The 18,307-nt window shown below is 37.7% G+C and overlaps 1 protein-coding gene across 7 annotated transcripts in view; it reads right to left on the bottom strand.

Annotated features, from left to right (window-relative positions):
• Window positions 1–801: 801 nt before the first annotated feature.
• ELAVL2 (ELAV like RNA binding protein 2) overlaps window positions 802–18,307 on the bottom strand; it is a gene marked incomplete at both ends in the record, with an annotated part of 73,959 nt that continues 56,453 nt past the window's right edge. For 2 of the 7 annotated variants that reach the window (XM_083351963.1, XM_083351958.1), the window contains 4 exons: window positions 802–1,132; window positions 3,592–3,630; window positions 9,840–10,065; window positions 15,772–15,925. In XM_083351963.1, the coding sequence (XP_083208089.1) occupies window positions 802–1,132; window positions 3,592–3,630; window positions 9,840–10,065; window positions 15,772–15,925 (750 nt within the window). Of the gene's footprint in view, window positions 1,151–3,591; window positions 3,631–9,839; window positions 10,066–15,771; window positions 15,926–18,307 lie in introns of all 7 variants that reach the window. The other 5 variants (XM_083351964.1, XM_083351959.1, XM_083351962.1 and 2 more) reach the window with 4 other exon arrangements.

The raw sequence follows: 18,307 nt of genomic DNA, 5'->3' as shown, positions 1-18,307 counted from the left end.
AATTTCTACATCATAAATCGCTCTAAAGTGTTTTCCCCCAACCACTGCAAATTTCCTGGTAAGTTTTAAAAGCTCACTAGGTGTCATATGAAGAGATTTCTCAAAGTATTCAAGTCAAAATATTTGTTCCAGGACCTGTAAAAAGTTTCTCCAAATTTTCTCTTTTTTATAAAAATAGATGCTTTGTTTTTTTTTTAAACCCACATCAAAGAGGCTCTTATCTCTTTGGCAAGGTACAGCTTTACGAAAAGTTCTCCATTAATCTTACAATAGGCTTTTATAATGCACCACCCCCCCTTCCCCAACCCAAATCATAATTACAAAATAAATATTCTTAAACTTTATAAATAAAAATGTAAACTTCAAAACACTTCTTGAACAGACTAAACAGCAAGGCATTAAAGTGTAACTCAAACACAACATAAGGTTAACCTAACTCAGGAATTTTAACACAAAGCCTCAATATCTACTCACAGGTTCAAGGCAGTCGTGTAAAAGAAAATTTCTTCCCTTAGCTCAAACATTTTTTAAAAGGTCCACCTTCTTCAAAGAAGGCAATAGAATGCATTGTGACAGGTAAAAACCCTGTACCTCTTGTCCATATTCAAACATAAGATATTTAAGAAGTTTAATTCAAATACTAGCAATAAAAAATCTCGCAATATTTCTTAGGATGCTAGTCTGTTATTCCCCCATCTCAACACTGACTTACAAAGACATTTACTAATGTATAAAGTTTCTTTTAACTTGCCTTTGTCGAATAGTTTTCAAATATAAATTGGGCTGAGGACAGACACCTCATTAGGCTTTGTGCGTTTTGTTTGTTTTAAAGGAAACCTGCAAGACTCTGTCTCCAAGGCGGTATCCATTCAGGCTGGCTATTGCCATGGCGGCCTCGTCATAGTTTGTCATAGTCACAAATCCAAAACCTTTGCACTTGTTTGTGTTGAAGTCGCGGATAACCTTCACATTTGTCACGGCTCCGAAGGGTCCGAACATTTGCCACAGGATGCTCTCATCTGCATCAGGAGCTAAATTGTATACAAAAATGCACCATCCGGTTCCCGCATGTCCTGGGATATTGATCCCAGCCAAACTGGTCATTCCGTCAATGGTCATTGGAGAAAACCTGCTAATCAATGTAGAAGGGTAAAAAAAAAAAAGACAGACAAAATACTTTTTTTAGAAGAAAACTTTTTCAAGATTAGAATGAAACCTATTTTTATATATCAACATGCTTTCAAGAAACTTAAACCAAGTGCCTTTCTGCCTATATCAGGGGTGTCAAACTCGGAACATCGCATGAGTGAAGTATCATGACTTTTTTTGCCATTGCCGGCAATGGGGCGGGCACGATTTCGCTATGATGCATCCAGCCCATGGGCCGGCAGTTTGACACCCCTGGCCTACATCTTGTGGGTCAAATGTTTCTTCTTTTAAGTATGCTTTTTTGTTACATTATTTATAGATATATACAAAGGCAGTCTGGTGTAGTGGTTAAGATGCTGACCTAGAAACCAAGAGACTCTGAGTTCTAGTTCTGCCTTAGACATGAAAGCCAGGTGGGTGACTTAGGGCGAGTTTCCTTCAGCCCAACCCACCTCAGAGGGAAGTTGTGGGGAAAACAGGAAGAGGAAGGATTATTAAGTCTGTGTGCCACCTTGAGTTATTTGTAAAGAAATAAAGGCAGGATAAAAATATTTTTTTTTTTAAAAAAAGCACTTGATTAGTGTTATAGTGCCATTTGACCAAAGGTATGTGCTACTTATGCGACTTGATGCCCTGTAGTAAGTCTTTCTCAAGTCAGATTATTCTGCTTTCTGCCTGGGCTGGGGATAAGCTGTCTAATTCAATTACTTTCAACGCTGATATGACAGAAAAGCAAATTGTAGTCTGCTATTAAAAAGTCTAAGGAATATTGTGATTGCCACATTTGGAATGTGGTTAACCAAGGATCTTGGGAATTTGCTTTTTGTGCGTTGGGAGTAATGCAAACAAAAAGATTATATAAAAACTAAGCAGTTTGATTTTAACAACTAAAGTAAGGTAAAGGTAAAGGTTCCCCCGCACATGCGTGCTAGTCGTTTCCGACTCTAGGGGCCGGTGCTCATCTCCGTTTCAAAGCCGAAGAGCCAGCACTTGTCCGAGGACGTCTCTGTGGTCATGTGGCCGGCATGACTAGACGCCAAAGGCGCACGGAACGCTGTTACCTTCCCACTGCAGTGGTCCCTATTTTTCTACTTGCATTTTTACGTGCTTTCGAACTGCTAGGTTGGCAGAAGCTGGGACGAGTAACAGGCGCTCACTGTTATGCGGCACTCGGGATTCGACCTGCCAAACTGCCGACCTTCTGATCGACAAGCTCAGCCTCCTAACCCACTGAGCCACCACGTCCCTTTCTTTTAACAACTAGCTTTGTTCAAAACTCTAGATCTATTACCAGATGAGTGGATTACTTTCCCCCCCCCCAAGATGGTTCCAAATCCCAGTTCTCCAGAACATGGGCTGCAGAGAGAGGCTCTGTTGAGAGAATACATCTACTAAAAATTCATGTTGTGCTTTTAGACCAGGGGTGTTCAAACTTGGCCCTTTTATGACTTGTGGACAGCATGCCTGGTAGAGGAATTCTGGGAACTGAAGTCCACAAATCATAAGAGGGCCAAGTTTGAACACCCGTTTTAGACAGAACCAGACAGAAATCTCTATTGTTTTAGCTAAGGACTGGCTAGTATTATCTTCTTTTAAAAAGAGAAAGGAACAGTAAGATTTTTGCTTATAGTGCTAGTATATTCAATTTCAGGAATCTTTTAATTCCTTTTCAAAAACTAAAATGCTCATCTCCGTTTCATAGCCGAAGAGCCAGCGCTTGTCCGAGGACGTCTCCGTGGTCATGTGGCCGGCATGACTAGCACGGAACGCTGTTACCTTCCCACCGTAGTGGTCCCTATTTTTCTACTTGCATTTTTACATGCTTTCGAACTGCTAGGTGGGCAGAAGCTGGGACGAGTAACAGGCGCTCACTCTGCTATGCGGCACTCAGGATTCGACCCGCCAAACTGCCAACCTTCCAATCGACAAGTTCAGCGTCCTAACCCACTGAGCCACCGCGTCCCTCAAACTGATAAGAACAGATACTACACTTGATCTTAGCCAAAAGGCCGAGAAGCATAAGTATATAAGTATATAAGACCTCTGAATTCTTTCAAAATGAAAGACAAATACAAAGGATTCCAAAATAAATCATTTAAATGGCAGGTACTGGATGGCCTAAACCAGGGATAGGTAACCTTGGCTCTTTTATGACTCGCGGACCAACTCCCAGAATTCCTGAGCTACCATGGCTGAGCACGGCTGGCTCAGGAATTCTGGGAGTTGAAGTCCACGAGTCATAAAAGAGCCAAGGTTGCCTACCTCTGCCCTAAACAATGGTAGAAAGCTGATAAAGGAAGTGATAAATGGAAATGAATCATTAACCTCTGTACATGCAAAAGTCACTCAAGATAAATCAAACACATGAAGTACCATTACTCTTAGTTCAAACAATATGTTATTAGTAAAGTTAATTATGGATGTAACACAATTTGTCATTACCTCTTTACTCCGTAAGCCATATTGAGCAGATTGTCCAACCTGCAAAACACATTTAGCAAAGGTTTACTTAGCCTTTCAATATTTTACTTTGATTATATTATGTTGCTAGGTTTTCTAAACTATACTGTGTGGAAAATTGCAGTTGTGCAATGATAATGCACTGGCATTGCTTGAATTTTGCTGAGAAGATACTGTCCACAAATTCTCATAAATACAGCTTCAGTTCAAGTTGATATTGGGTAATTATGTAAAAAAAAAGGCACTCAGGCTCAGCCTTTTAATTCTGGATGAGCAAGGCCATTAGGCATGTCTGAAGTGATACTGTATACACATTAACATAGTTCAGATGCTTTATTTAATATAGTGATCCTTTTAGAAATATGAGCATCAAAGACTAAACAATTTTGTCAATATTTTCATGCCTTACTCTGAGAACTGATTGGGATGAATGAATGAAAAGTATGTCTGTGTGCATACTTCTGCAGAAATTCTACTAGCAATTTTATTTCTCAAGATTTTAGATTATGAGTGTATGATTACAAAATTATCTTGATGCTCTGTACATTTTAAGCTGTTAAGGTTTAGCCTTGGTTAAATGCTAACTGCCAGAAAGTGCAGCTATGTCAGAAATCTATCATTTCAGCATAAACCAACAAAGGCATACCAATTTTCTTTTTTTTTAAGTGCCCCATTGCGTGGGCATGGCTGCGGTGGTAACGGCAGACTGGGTGGGACTAAAAGGTTCAATCAATTCCAACTTTGTGAGATATATTTTCCCCGCGAGAAGTTGAAAATGATTGATTGAACCTTTTTTTTTTTGCACACGGTAGCGGAGGCCTAAAGCGAAAAGTTTTTATAAAACCCAGCTGAAGGCCTAGGAATGGGGGGACGGTGCCTGTGCCCACAGAGAGGCCTCTGCGTGCCACCTGTGGCACTCATGCCATAGGTTCGCCACAACGGATATATGACATTATTTTTGCAGTTAAACCTCCTAATAACAAATTCCAAATTTGGGTATAACTTCTGCAATCTTCACATATTGATAATTGGGTATGATTTATTTTACTTAAGTAGAAGCAAATATAGAGCCCAATAAAACAGGCCATTTTGGTCGGTCGTTAAAAGTCTTCCATTCCCTAAATCTAAAATATGTTGTTAATTATGAATTAATAATTGCATGAAAGGGAGAGAAGACCAATGAATGAGGGAGACAGTTTCTTTTCCTTTTTAGAGTTGATTGAAAAATGTGTGAGAAGTACTGATAGTCATTAATGAGCTGTGTGTTTTACAGACTTCCAAACCACGTTGTAAATTGATAGGTCTTGTTTTTTTAAAAAAATCATGTTTCAGATAATAATTGCACATAAACCAGCTCAAAAAATGTCCATAAGATGATACTCAAATTATTTATTGAATGCACCAGAAATATGTATTTTACCAGTTTGGGCTCAAATATGCAAATTTTAACAATCAGGTAACTGGCAATATTTATGGTTTTAATGTAAATTCTAATAATCACCAATTTCACCTGGGATTGTTGGCATGTGAACTCAAGTCTTTCAACACGTTGAACACAAAATATCACACATTTAGATTCCTCTAGAGAATAAAGAATGGGAAGATGGAATACTGCTTTTGAATTACTGTACTGTAATTCTTTTAAGTCTTTACCTCTTAGAATATTTTAGTGACGATAGAGCATTATGTTGCTTTAACAATAGCACTGCTTCCATTTAACTACTTCCACTCTCATGAGCTTTATTGTAAAATATACACCTTCTAACAAAACTGTCAATTTACATCCATTACCAAGTAGTTAAGAATTGTGTAGAAGTTGCCATTAAAACAGTCTCCATCTATCTATCTTTGATTGTGAATAACAGTGGCCAATAATTTGAACCCAACCATCTCTATATCCGTGATGTTAAGCAAGTAGTAGTGACTGAACAGCAAACCAGCACCGATGAAATATGAATTACAGTTTTTTAAAAAAATACGTATAATGGTAGCTCCATTAAGAAATCACCGACTGACTTGCAAGTTTCAGTTGTTCCTGCATTTCCAAATAAGATCCAGGCAGGAAAATATACAGATTTTTTTAAATAATAATAATAATAATAATTATGTTTGTACAAGTTTGTATATTGTTTCCCAATGTGAAATAAGGAACATGAAAACAATAGCATTTTTCAATGTCATATGTTGAGAAGTGGAATCTAGTCAGACATTAAAATGCTGCTTTGGTTGTTGCACATAATTAGCCTGCTAAGATTAGCTGACATTTTGGCATCTTCTTTATGCAGCTGCAGATAGATATGCAATGGCATGAGCTAAAACTACTGATTTAATATTATTGGTTTCTGTAACTCAGAACGAGCTTTTCACAGGACTGGATTCAGGACTAGCTCTGCTCCTTCTCTTAAATTCCCTAGAAGGAACTTAACATTCTGGAAAAAAAACCATGAAATTTCCTCCTATCTTTTTGTCAGGAACTAAAATAAATGTAATATAAAGCTCCAGTAATGAAACACTGGAAAATACCCCCAAAGCAGGGGGAAAAGAATAACAAATTTCAGCACTGTGCCCTCTGCTGACTTCCTTGCATTATTGCTCCCCTGTTCATTGTCATTCTCAATAGTAATTTCCAAAAAAATAACATCTCTGCCCACAAAAAAGGTTAGTTCTCCTGCCAAAGCTAACCTGAATCACAGCTTTATTAAACTATCAACACTCTCGATAATGGCAATCCAAGGAATCATTTTCATTTACGAGAAGAGACCAAGTAAGCAGCATAGAAGAACATATTCTATCAAGCATTTTAGTGACTGTTCTCGCCATGCTGGTGGAAGGCCTAGAAGGCCCAAAGTCTGAAATAGCAATAGCACTTAGATTTATATACCGCTTCACAGTGCTTTACAGCCCTTTCTAAGCGGTTTACAAAGTCAGCATATTGCCCTCAACAAACTGGATCCTCATTTTACCGACCTCAGAAGGATGGAAGGCTGAATCAACCATGAGCCAGTGAGAATTGAACTGCCAAACTGCTGGCAGCCGGGAGTCAGCCGAAGTAGCCTGCAGTACTGCATTCTAACCACTGCACCACCATGACAATTTTGGGATGATATATGTATTTTAGTAAGAAGGCTATCCATTTAAAGCGTCTAGTACAATTCACACACCTCTAACGAAAAGATGAACCATACTGCCAAGCTTCAAACTTTGAGAAATTTTCTCTCAAAGAGAAACAGAGACAGAAAAACTCATATTCTTCGACTCAGCTGTCTCATTTCAATACAAGACTTGAAAATTTCACCTTCTGTATGGTTTTACATTACTTGGGAAAGTGAAACTGAATTAAATCATAGAAAGTTTAATTGAAATAAGTATTCAAACATATATTCACTCCTATGATTGGCTTTATGGTGCAATTCATCACTGAGGACTGTTTTTTTTAATCCCATTTATATCCCACCCTTCTCCGAAGACTCAGGGCGGCTTACAATTTAAAGCACAAACCAATGTGCTTAGCAATAGCCTTCATTCTATGTATATGCCTGCTTATTAGGGCTTTCGCCCCCCCCCCCAAACGGCATTATTACAAAGTCAGCTTATTGCCCCCAACAATCTGGGTCCTGAAGAAAAAAAAATACAAATCAACACATTTTATCTTGGGTGGACAGGTAGCCGTTGACTGACCCCAGTTCGTTTAGTGACTGTTACAACAGCGCTGAAAAAAAAATGACACAACCGTTTTTCACACTTATCTTTGCCGCATTCCCATGGTCACATGATCAAAATTCAGACAGTTGACCACTGACTCATATTTATGAGAGTTGCAATGTCCCAGGGTCACCTTTTGTAACCTTCTTACAAGCAAAGTCGATTTGGAAGTTAGATTCATTTAACAACTATGTTACTAAGTTAACAATTGCAGGATTCACTTAACAATTGTGGCTGGAAAGGTCATTTAACCATTGTTTCACCTAGCACCAGAAATTTTGTGCTCAATTGTGTTCGTAAGTTGAGGACTACCTGCAAAACCTTTGCAGTAACTTAACGACTTGTGGAGATACTTGGGAGTGTTCTGACTTTTAATTTTGAGAATGGCATTAAGAATACAATCTCCTATCAACAATTGTGGACTCAAGTCACAGTTGCTCTTTTAAGTGTGGTGCTTATCAGAGCCTGTACCAAATAAAAAGAAAATTTCAAAGTACGCATATACTTTCCCAGTGTCTGAAGCCTACAAGCTTTCTTTAATTGCTTTTAAAACACTTTTAACTAAGAACAATAGTAGGAATACAGCAATGGCAAGCATAATGTACTTGAATTAGTATACTAGCACTGGATCTAAATATCAGATACTCATCAAAGACAACTGCAAAGGTAAGGTCTTTAAAACCTATTCAAACACATAAACACACACACTCTTCTACATTTTTGTGTGTGCAGCTATGCCTTTCTAAACTTCACGGAGGAACCTGAACAATTCCTAAGTTGATATGAACTGAGCAAGTAACACCGTTCACATTTGGAACCCATGGCTCTTTTATTTGATAAAACACCACAGCAGAATGGATTAAAAACTCAAGTAATCCTTAACGCTCGATGTTAAAATTGTTCTGGACAACATGATTTAATGTGCTGTTTTAAAAAGAAAATGGAAAAGCAATGCAGTTCAGTCCATTTTTATGGAATGGAAAGACACGGGCAAAAATGAATGGCAACCTTGGGATTCGTTCCTCCATTTCCAAACCTGTATGCACATTCCAGCGTTCTGGGCCTATCCCTTTCACAGTCATCTACCACCACTGCTGATATAATGAACATCCTTTAGACCAGGGGTAGGCAACCTCGGCTCTTTTATGACTCATGGACTTCAACTCATGGGAGTTGAAGTCCATGAGTCATAAAAGAGCCGAGGTTGCCTCCCTGGCTTTCGACGATAAGCCGGCCCATGGCATTGTGAGAAAGATCTAGTCATGTTTTTTTTTAAGGCCACTGGAGATTGTGTGCCCCAACCCTGGCACCAACTATTTCTGCAAAAGTTCATTTACCTCTTTTTTTTCATGTCAGTGCAGCAACAATTCCCCAGTGGCCTTACATCAGGCATGAGGCAATCTGGAATTCTTCTTCTGACCATTTCTAAATCTGCCCTGGCACTCACTTCTGGAGCAGGCAGTCTGCCTATGGAGAAAGGGCAAGTCTACTTTCATTCAATATTCAGCGGCTTCACAGAATATATCCTTTGAACAACAAAAACAGAGCAGAAACTGAATACTCCAGAAATCCACTGAATACTGAATAAAAAACATTTGAGGGTTGTTTTATTCCCCCCCACTTCCTGCTCCAAAAGAAGGGTTCACTAGAATGGATGCTTTTCTGGGTGAACAAATTTAACAGCACAACATGAAAAGAAGCTGTTTGGATTAAATTGTTTAGGTGAGATTGCCATTGGCCAGGTGTTTAAATAAGCACGTTTTTTAAAAAAAATAATAAAGTCCCAAGGTTTCTTTAAAACAAAGTTTATCTGAGCTTTCTGCTACTTGATGAGCACAACTAATCTCTTTCTCTTACATTCCGGTAGGAAACTAGCATCAAGTTGAATATAAGCCTGTTTATCCCCTCTCTTGATCTCCTCCTCTCTCACAAACAAATCTTTTATAAAACAACATTAAAATAAAAGCCCTGAGCAGTTAGTGAATGTAGATTAATACAGTATTTGTTTCAATTCACGCCATCTGTCTTTTTTTAGCACACTAAAATATCACAGAGAAAAACGTATGGCTGACAGCACTGTGTCTGTGTCATCGGAAGAGAGATCCATACAAAATAAAGGAAAACTCCCCATTCCAAAAAGTATGCAGAGTAATTACAGAGACTCTAGCGCAGAAAAAAAAAGATTTCTTCCAAAGAAGACTTAATACAGAAACAGGATTTAGACGGCTTTTCTACTTTGTAGAAACATCTTATTCTTAACAGTTTAACAAATATCCCTAAAACCATCTTGCAAACTGAACAACAGACACTTTCCAGTTAAATATTGCTACCTACCTATGTAAAACTCTCTTCTTTTTATAGCTGCCAACAGATGGCAGTACCTCAAAGTACTTTCTGCTGTGTCTGTCAGATATTAAATTTAACAACCCAACAGTTTTCATGTGAGGAAAATACATTTCTCCAGAGATACTGGTTGAAAAGAAAATCCAGACCGGTTGACATAAGAAACAACGTACGGTTCCACATACCTAAAACGTTGAGCTTGCTGAGCAAGGGGTCCAGGATACCTCCTGTTTGGAGACTGGTACAGCTGGGAGAGGATGGCCTGATTTGTTTTTTGGCTTGGATTGTTGGCAAACTTTACGGTGATGGGTTCCGTGGCCCCGGGAGGTTTCTGTCCATTCAAGCCCTTGATGGCTTCTTCAGCTTCAATCCGCTTGTCAAACCGGATAAACCCCACACCCCTTGAAACTCCTGGAAAAAAAGCACAAATGAATCCAGCAATTATTTCTAAGCATTACAATAGCCTCCTCCTGCTTCAAAAGATCTCTAGGATGTTTTTTTTTCTTTTTAGGTATAAGTAAGCCAACAGAATCATAGAAAGCAAAACACAAAAAAAAAACCAGATTCGACAACTGAAGTGGATTTTTATAAGAAACAATATAACATATAAAGCATTTGCGAACGAGGAAGAACACAAGAGATGGAAACCAACAGGTGGGTGAAACCACATCTATTTATAAGAGACACAGCAAAGTGAAACAAGGCATCAAAATACGGGCAAAAACTTTTGTTATGCCCTCCCATATGTTTACTCCTAGTATTTAAGCTTTTAAAAATAATGGCTTCTTAAATGTGCATTTGATGATTATGACAACAATGGGTGATGCATCTGAGTCAGAATGAATCTGGCTGTTTGGTATTACATAATGCTATATATATATATTAATATTACCATTAAGTTGAATTTATGCTGATAGTTCCTATTGTTCTTTACTATTTTTTGACAATTTTTAATTATTTATTACAAGCTGCCTAGAATTGCCTGACTGAAACAGCACAGAAGCATCTGTACTACCGCTGTAACAAATATAATATTTATTTGTTAATATTAAAGCTGATAATAAACATGGGTCAGGATTTAGTGTAATATGATATATTTACATTACGTTATTTACTTTAATTTAGACTGCCTGAGTCCAATTAACTCTAGGAAGTTCACAAATATCTACACGAAAACCAACCAATGCAAACCAAAAACAAGATGGCATCCAGACACAAAATACAGACAAATAAAAATAACAAGGGGAGAACCACCAGGACTGCAAGGCTTTATGGAATGCGAACAGGCTTGGAGCCCAAGATTTCAGGGCAATATCATTCCAAAGGATGGGTCCTACAACAGAGAAGGTGGCTTCCTGAGTCTCAATAGCTGACATTGTTTAATTGAAGTGATCCAGATCAAGCCAACTCTGCTAGCATGTACCAGCCATACAGAAACTATGGGAGTAGGCAGTTCCTTAAATAACCTGGCCATATGCCATAAAGGGCTTTGTAGGTAAATAACCGATACCTTTAATTGCAGCTAGAAGCAGACTGGTAACCACTGCAGCTCATGGAATAGAAATATCCTATAAGCATACTGAGGCATGTCCATCACCTCACACATCACTGCATTCTGTGGTTGAAACTTCCAAGTGGTTTTCAAGGGTAGCCCATGCAGAGCGTACTGCAACTCAAGCCTTGAGGTGACTAGAGTTTGAGTGACCAAATGAAAAAACCTCCTGAATTAGTGCACCGTGTTCAGATAAGCAAAGGCTTCCTTGGCTACAGATGCCACCTGCTCTGAGCAAGAGCTGTGAGTTCCACTAAGACCCTCAGACACCGTCCTTGATTGGGAAATGCTACTCCCATCCAAGAGTATGGATGAAAAGTTCTCGGACCCAGGAAACTTTTAACCCAACCAGTAGAAGGGAATTTTGGTAGCAGACAACAGGATGAGACATTTCTATTTTGCCATTCAATTTCCACAAGACGTTTTACTACTGAAAAAAAAAAAACCCATCAGGAAAATTAATGTTGTTGCAAACAACTATATGGAGACACACAGAACACTGTGTTGAACTATATGTTCATGTTGTGTATAGCATGTTTAAATGTGTGTTATGTATGTGTACACTTTTGAGAGCAAGCAACTAAATTTAATTTTAAATGACAATAAAGGTTATCTTATCTTACCTTACCTTACTCTGTGTAGCTATGCTTTAGAAGGAATTCTAATTTAAGGAAAATTCCCTGACATACTTCTTGAGTTCTCAGTAAAAAAACCAAAAAACCTTGGGTACCAAGTAATTAAAAAAAAAACTATATACATGCACTTGTACCAAATACTGATCAGATAAAAAGCCTATGGAAACAAAGTTCAACGTATTGAAAACCAAAACATCTAGATATATTGTTGATTTGTATCTACGCTGTAAAATGACAACTTCTCCCAAACCAGCAATAAACCTGAAGTGAGAGAACTGAAATGCAGTAAATAAATTACACAAATACATAAATCAAAAGTGTAACTATAGGGGTATTTAAAATAAGACAATTGACGGTCTTGGAAAGCTTATGGGATATTTGCTTTATAGGTATTGCTATTATTACAGGGGGAAAGACAAGAAAATGTTTAAACGTCTAAGGGAGAAAAAAGGAGAAAATATCTGTTTTGATGACCACTTTAAAGTAGACTTTTAACAATTAACCTGGTAACAACTATCCATAACAATCTGTCTTATGCTATCACCACACACTTCTGCAACCCTGTCTCCTGCAGCAAAACACCTTTGTTTTCAAGGTAAACAGACACTATCCTCAGAACCCTGCAATCTCTAAACAGCCAATATTCTCTTTTTATTTCTCTTAGTCAAGGCATATGAAGGTTTGGATATTTAATTTGGAATACAAGAAGGGAACAAGGCAAAAAAAGGATAGACCCACTTTTTTTCCATACAAGGAGGATAGGTGGCTTTTTGTTTTCTTTTCTTGTTGCTTGTAAAGTGCTATTTGCTTTGTTCTGCTAACTTCTGATCTAATCTGGTGCTATCAGAGGAAACTATCCTTTATTAGATGGCGTTTTGATCTAGTAACAGACCTTTTCATCTCTCCCTTGAAGTGATTATGATGAAGACAGCCTCCGAGAAACCCAACACAGCAATCCTAGGCTTCCCGACTTAGACAAAAAGCTCCTGCTGTGTTCAATGAGACTTATTCCCACACATTACGCACAAAATTGTAGCCAAGATTTTTTTAATACTTTGCAAAGCTACAATTCTATGTATATTTACCAGGGATCAATTCCACTGACTTCAATAGGATATGCATAAGGTAAAGGTAAAGGTTCCCCCGCACATGCGTGCTAGTCGTTTCCGACTCTAGGGGCCGGTGATCATCTCCGTTTCAAAGCCGAAGAGCCAGTGCTTGTCTGAGGACGTCTCCGTGGTCATGTGGCCGGCATGACTAGACGCCAAAGGCGCACGGAACGCTGTTACCTTCCCACCGTAGTGGTTCCTATTTTTCTACTTGCATTTTTTACGTGCTTTCGAAGTGCTAGGTTAGCAGAAGCTGGGACGAGTAACAGGCGCTCACTCTGCTACGTGGCACTCGGGATTCGACCCTCCAAACTGCCGACCTTCTGGTCGACAAGCTCAGCGTCCTAACCCACTGAGCCACCACGTCCCTGTAGGATATGCATAGGATTGTGCAATTAGATAGCTAAAAGGCATTATTCTACTTATTTATGAATTATATCAAATAGCGGTTTTGTATTATGACAGAATTTATACTGTTACATTTAATAGAGAAATACTACAGTATAAAAGTATTTTGCAAAAACTTTTTTTTCCTAAAAATGTCATTTTCCCCCCCTCAGATCTTCAAAATTTTGGAGATGTTTTGTCTTTAAAGAGGTAGCTCATTTAAGCTCAGATAAAATAGTTCTGAAATCTTGGCTGCAGCAACTTGTGATCCATTAATCAATTCTTTCTATCAACAGTGATGACTAAGAAAGAAATAATAATATATAATACACACACACACACATTATCGACTTATCTGAATCTATAGAAAAGAATATTTGTAGCTCAGGGTTGAAATGAGAATCCTTCGATCTTGAGGTTGGGTTGTTTTCTTGCAGACATTTTATTACCCAAATTAAGTAACGTCATCATCTGACAATGTTACCTAGTTTGACTAATGAAACGTCTGCAAGAAAACAACCAAGTTTATAAAGCACTAAAAACTACTTATCTGAACCTGAACATCTGACATTGGAACACGGCTATTTTTAGTGGGAACAAAATTCGATTTGAAATTTAAAAATATAGTTGACAGGTATACTCTCCACAAATTTAATAATTTTCCATTTGCTTAAGCAAGTTTGCTTAAAAGCATGGTGGTACAATTCCAGTAAATACCACATTAACTCACATGTTCCAGAAATTCCAGATTGCAAATCTGAACTCCAAATTATTGCATTTCAAATTCTAGTTTTTCATCTAAATTTCCTTTTTTTAAAAAACTATCTGTGCAGCTCAATTTTCTCAACTGTCATTTTTTAGTTACATACATTGTAAATTATAAACAAAACTGAATTTTATCTCTAGAAACTCTTGAAGCTCCTTTGTTTATAACTTTATATTTGAAAAACATTTGGCGACATATATTCAGGTTTGCAAGTAGGATCAATTTTGCTTAGGTTGGTTTTAAGGGAAAATTTAAGTGAGTGTCTTGATGCATAAGACTTTGAAAAATCCAGTAGGCATACATGCAAGAAGCACATAGTACTTTGCTCACAATTCAAAAGCTGTTTAAAAAAATCCCAGTAGTTGATGTAACCCTATCAATTCAATGCCAAAAATAAAAATAAATGTTAAAATACAAATCTAATTATACAATAATAGATAACCTTGCTTTTTGAGAAGCAGATTCGTTTCATCATTCCTGTAGGAAACAAAATGTTGCATGCTATTTTTGCACTAAATGGGACCCAAGTGTTATTTTAAAATCTCCATATTTTATTAAAACAAGTCATAAATGTACCCTTTTTTTTTGCTTAAAACTTACTTCAAACTTTTGAAGGAACCCAATCAGGTCGTTAAAATTTAAGTGCATACACAAGCCTAATGAGTATTTTCCTAACATTTTCTAATATCTATGAAAATAAAGCACTCAAATTCTTGTAGGGAGTATGTTCCATAGTATAATCTGCCCAGTGCATTGCATTGCTTCATTCAAGATGCCTTGGTGGAGCAGTGGGCTAATGCCTCCTTAAGTAACACCAGCTGCCTGCAATTAGTGCAGGTTCGCATCCCACCAGGCTCAAGGTTGACTCAGCCTTCCATCCTTCCGAGGTAGGTAAAATGAGGACCCAGATTGTTGGGGGCAATTAAGCTGACTTTGTAATAATGCCGCTTGGGGAGTGTATGAAAGCCCTAATAAGCAGGCATATACATAGAATGAAGGCTACTGCTAAGCTTGTAAGCCGCCCTGAGTCTTCGGAGAAGGGCGGGATATAAATGGAATAAAAATAAAAAAATAAATAAAAATAAATATCACATACAGAAAGATAACAAAACCAATGTATTCACTGAGTTGGCAATAACTGGAGAACAAAGATTGAATTTAATAAAAAATGAACTCCTCAATATTTATGTATCAAATCAATCTTCCTTTCAGTCTTATTTTCTTAAATCCAGTGTTTTGTTTTTCTCAGGATCTTGCCTTATACTAAGATGGAAAAATGTGAATTGTAAGGTTTGTTTTAAAGCCTCAATAATTATGAGTTTCTATTTCACATTTTCTTAGTTTAAGGAAACTGCTAAGCACAAGGCTTTCCCTTTTTTGTTTTAAAATATACACTGTTTTTTTAGCATTTTATAAGGAATACTTTTATTCAGTGCTCGAGATTACAGCAACTATAAATTTATTACAAGGCATGAAACAGGCTTCAAATATGCAGCTTCAAGGTGAAAATGACTCAGCCTTGCCTGACTGCAAACCAGGAGTTATTTTTATCCATGCATATTTATGAACAATTCCAGCAGAAAATTGTATTTTCTGCCCCACATAAACTTTTTTATGTTCAATATTTTGAAGGCTGAGAAAGACAGAGCAGAGTAGGTTTCTACTTACCAGTGACTTGGTCAACAAGAATGCGGGAAGTAATAATACGTCCATATTGGGAAAACAGCTGTTCCAGTTCTTTCTGAGTCATAGTTTTGGGCAGACCACTGACGTACAAGTTTGCATCTCTAATAGAAGCTGAGCTTGGCCGTGCATAAGAAACCTGCATAATGAAAAACAAACAAACCTTGGATCATGCAAACGACCGTATAATTCAACTAGAAGGTTGCCTATTTCTAAAAACACATGTGTAACTCTACTTTCAGATCATACATCCTTGGCCATTTGTATAGGAACCTAATGGGATTATATTAAACCACAAGGAGACCCAATTTGTCTGGGATCGGCACACTCTCTGTGGCTGTTCTTCTTAGTTGCCCTAGAGCAAGGAAGGGGAACCATGGGTCTTTTATGACTCGTGGACTTCAAACTCCCAGAATTCCTGAGCCAGGGATTCTAGGAGTTGAAGTCCATAAGTCATAAAAAGACCATGATTCCTCACCCTTGCTCTAGGCTGTGGTGGCGAACCGCAAAGCCCTCTCTGTGGGCATGCGCGCCCTCGCCCCAGTCCTAGGTGTTCAGCTCGGTTTTATAAACCCTTTTCGCTTTAGGCCTCCGCTGCCGTGAGCAAAAAAAGAAAAAAAAAGAGTCAAATCAATTTCAACTTCTCGTGGGGAAAAAAAGATCTCGCGAAGTTGGAATTGATCGAACTTTTTAGTCCCACCCAGTCTGCCGTTACCACCACAGCCACACCACCCAACTGGCCACGCCCATAAGTGGAGTTTGGGTTTCCGTTTGGACACTCGGTCTCTAAAAGGTTTGCCATCACTGCATCTACAGTTTCCTAGGGAAGTAAAAAAAGGCAAAAGTGGACAAGAAATTTGTCAAGCCACATATTAATGGTGGTACCAAATCCTACTGCACCACTGCAGTTTTTTTTTAACCCTTTAACCAAAAAAAAAGTTACAAGCCAGGAAGCGAGAAGACAAATACAACCCTTGGACTTGGTAATGGCAGCAGAAAGGGCTAAAAAGAACTGATAACAAATATTCACGATTATATCATCTAGAACAGGGATGTCAAACTTGCAACGTCACGTGACGTGACATATCGCAGCTTTTTTTCCCATTGCTGGCAATGGGGTGGGCAGTTTCGCCATGATGCATCTGGGCTGGCAGTTTAACACCCCTGATTTAGAACGTATAAATGCTCTTCAAATGTATATTGGCAATATGAACAACGTCAAGGGACATTTTATCATGCTTGATGAATAGATAAAAAGCTGAACATTTTTGGATCCCCATATATATACTTTGATACACAGAATTTTAAATATTAATATTCAGTTGAAGGCAGAACTTTATGATTAATGGACAAGCAGTTAGAAAAAAAAAAGCTATGGAAGACTATTTCAATATGTGATCCAGCCACTAAGGAGGAATAGTTGGTGAAGTTGACAGGTTTTGCTGAAAAGGGTAAATTAAGTTATTTGATTAGAGAAAAATCTACATTTTTATGTAGAGATTATCTACATCTATTGGCGAATGGAAACCTCTTATGGCCTTCTTGCATAAAAATGAAAAAAACAAAACTTCTGACTTAGGGTTTTGGCAATTAGATAAGATAGACTGTGGAAAGAATAATATAAGGTAATTTTAACAAGAGAGGTTAAAATGTATTTGTATTTATAACTGCTGTGTAGAATACTGGAAGTTACCTCTTTATACCTTTTTCTTTGTTTTCTATTTATTTAACCTTTTCTTTTCTCACATTTTTTGCTTTCACTTTTTGCCTTAGATTTTATCCACCTGTTGAAAAGTCTTAAGAGCTATTTTCTTTCTTTTTTTTTTAAAGGGACAAAAAATGGAGAGAAAGGGAAGCAGTGCAGCATACGGTAATATTTCACTTTGTCTTGTCATGTGCCATGCTGTCAGATTCATCCCACCATAACTGCATTGCATAACCCCTTCCTTTACCTGCTGGTGTTCTGATGCTGCTACTAAGCAAGGCTGGGGTAGTGATGTCATTGCAACCGCTCCTGTGCCATAAACGTCTTATTCCTTGCTTGCCAGGAAAAAAAACAAAAAACAAAACACCACACCAGCCAGCTGGTTTTTTCCTCATAATTGCCAATTACCAACAAATAGCAATTTTTTTTTTTTACTGGCAAGGAATAATTAAGGCATCTTTATTTCTTGTTTCCGACCTCGGTCCGGCACCCGACCTTCGCTCCTTCCAGCGCAATCTAAAGATCTACCTGTTTGAACAAGCCGGCCTGGCCTGATGGGTTTGGGTTTTATTGCTTTTTATGTATTTTAACTTATTGTTATAGTTTTTGGGCATCTTGTTTAATCTCTTTTAATTTTTGTATTCTTGTCTTTTAACATGTATTGCCCTGTTCACCGCCCTGAGTCCTTCGGGAGAAGGGCGGTATACAAATAAAATTATTATTATTATTATTATTATTATTATTATTATTATTATTATTATTATTATTATTATTATTATTATTATTATTATTATTTGGAGTTTTAAAAAATTTTGC

This window comes from Vipera ursinii (assembly GCF_947247035.1).
Source record: "Vipera ursinii genome assembly, chromosome: 2".
Classification (NCBI taxonomy): Eukaryota; Metazoa; Chordata; class Lepidosauria; order Squamata; family Viperidae; genus Vipera; species Vipera ursinii.
The sequence above is the reverse complement of the archived record's forward strand: the minus strand, read 5'-3'. Positions and strand labels throughout refer to the sequence as shown.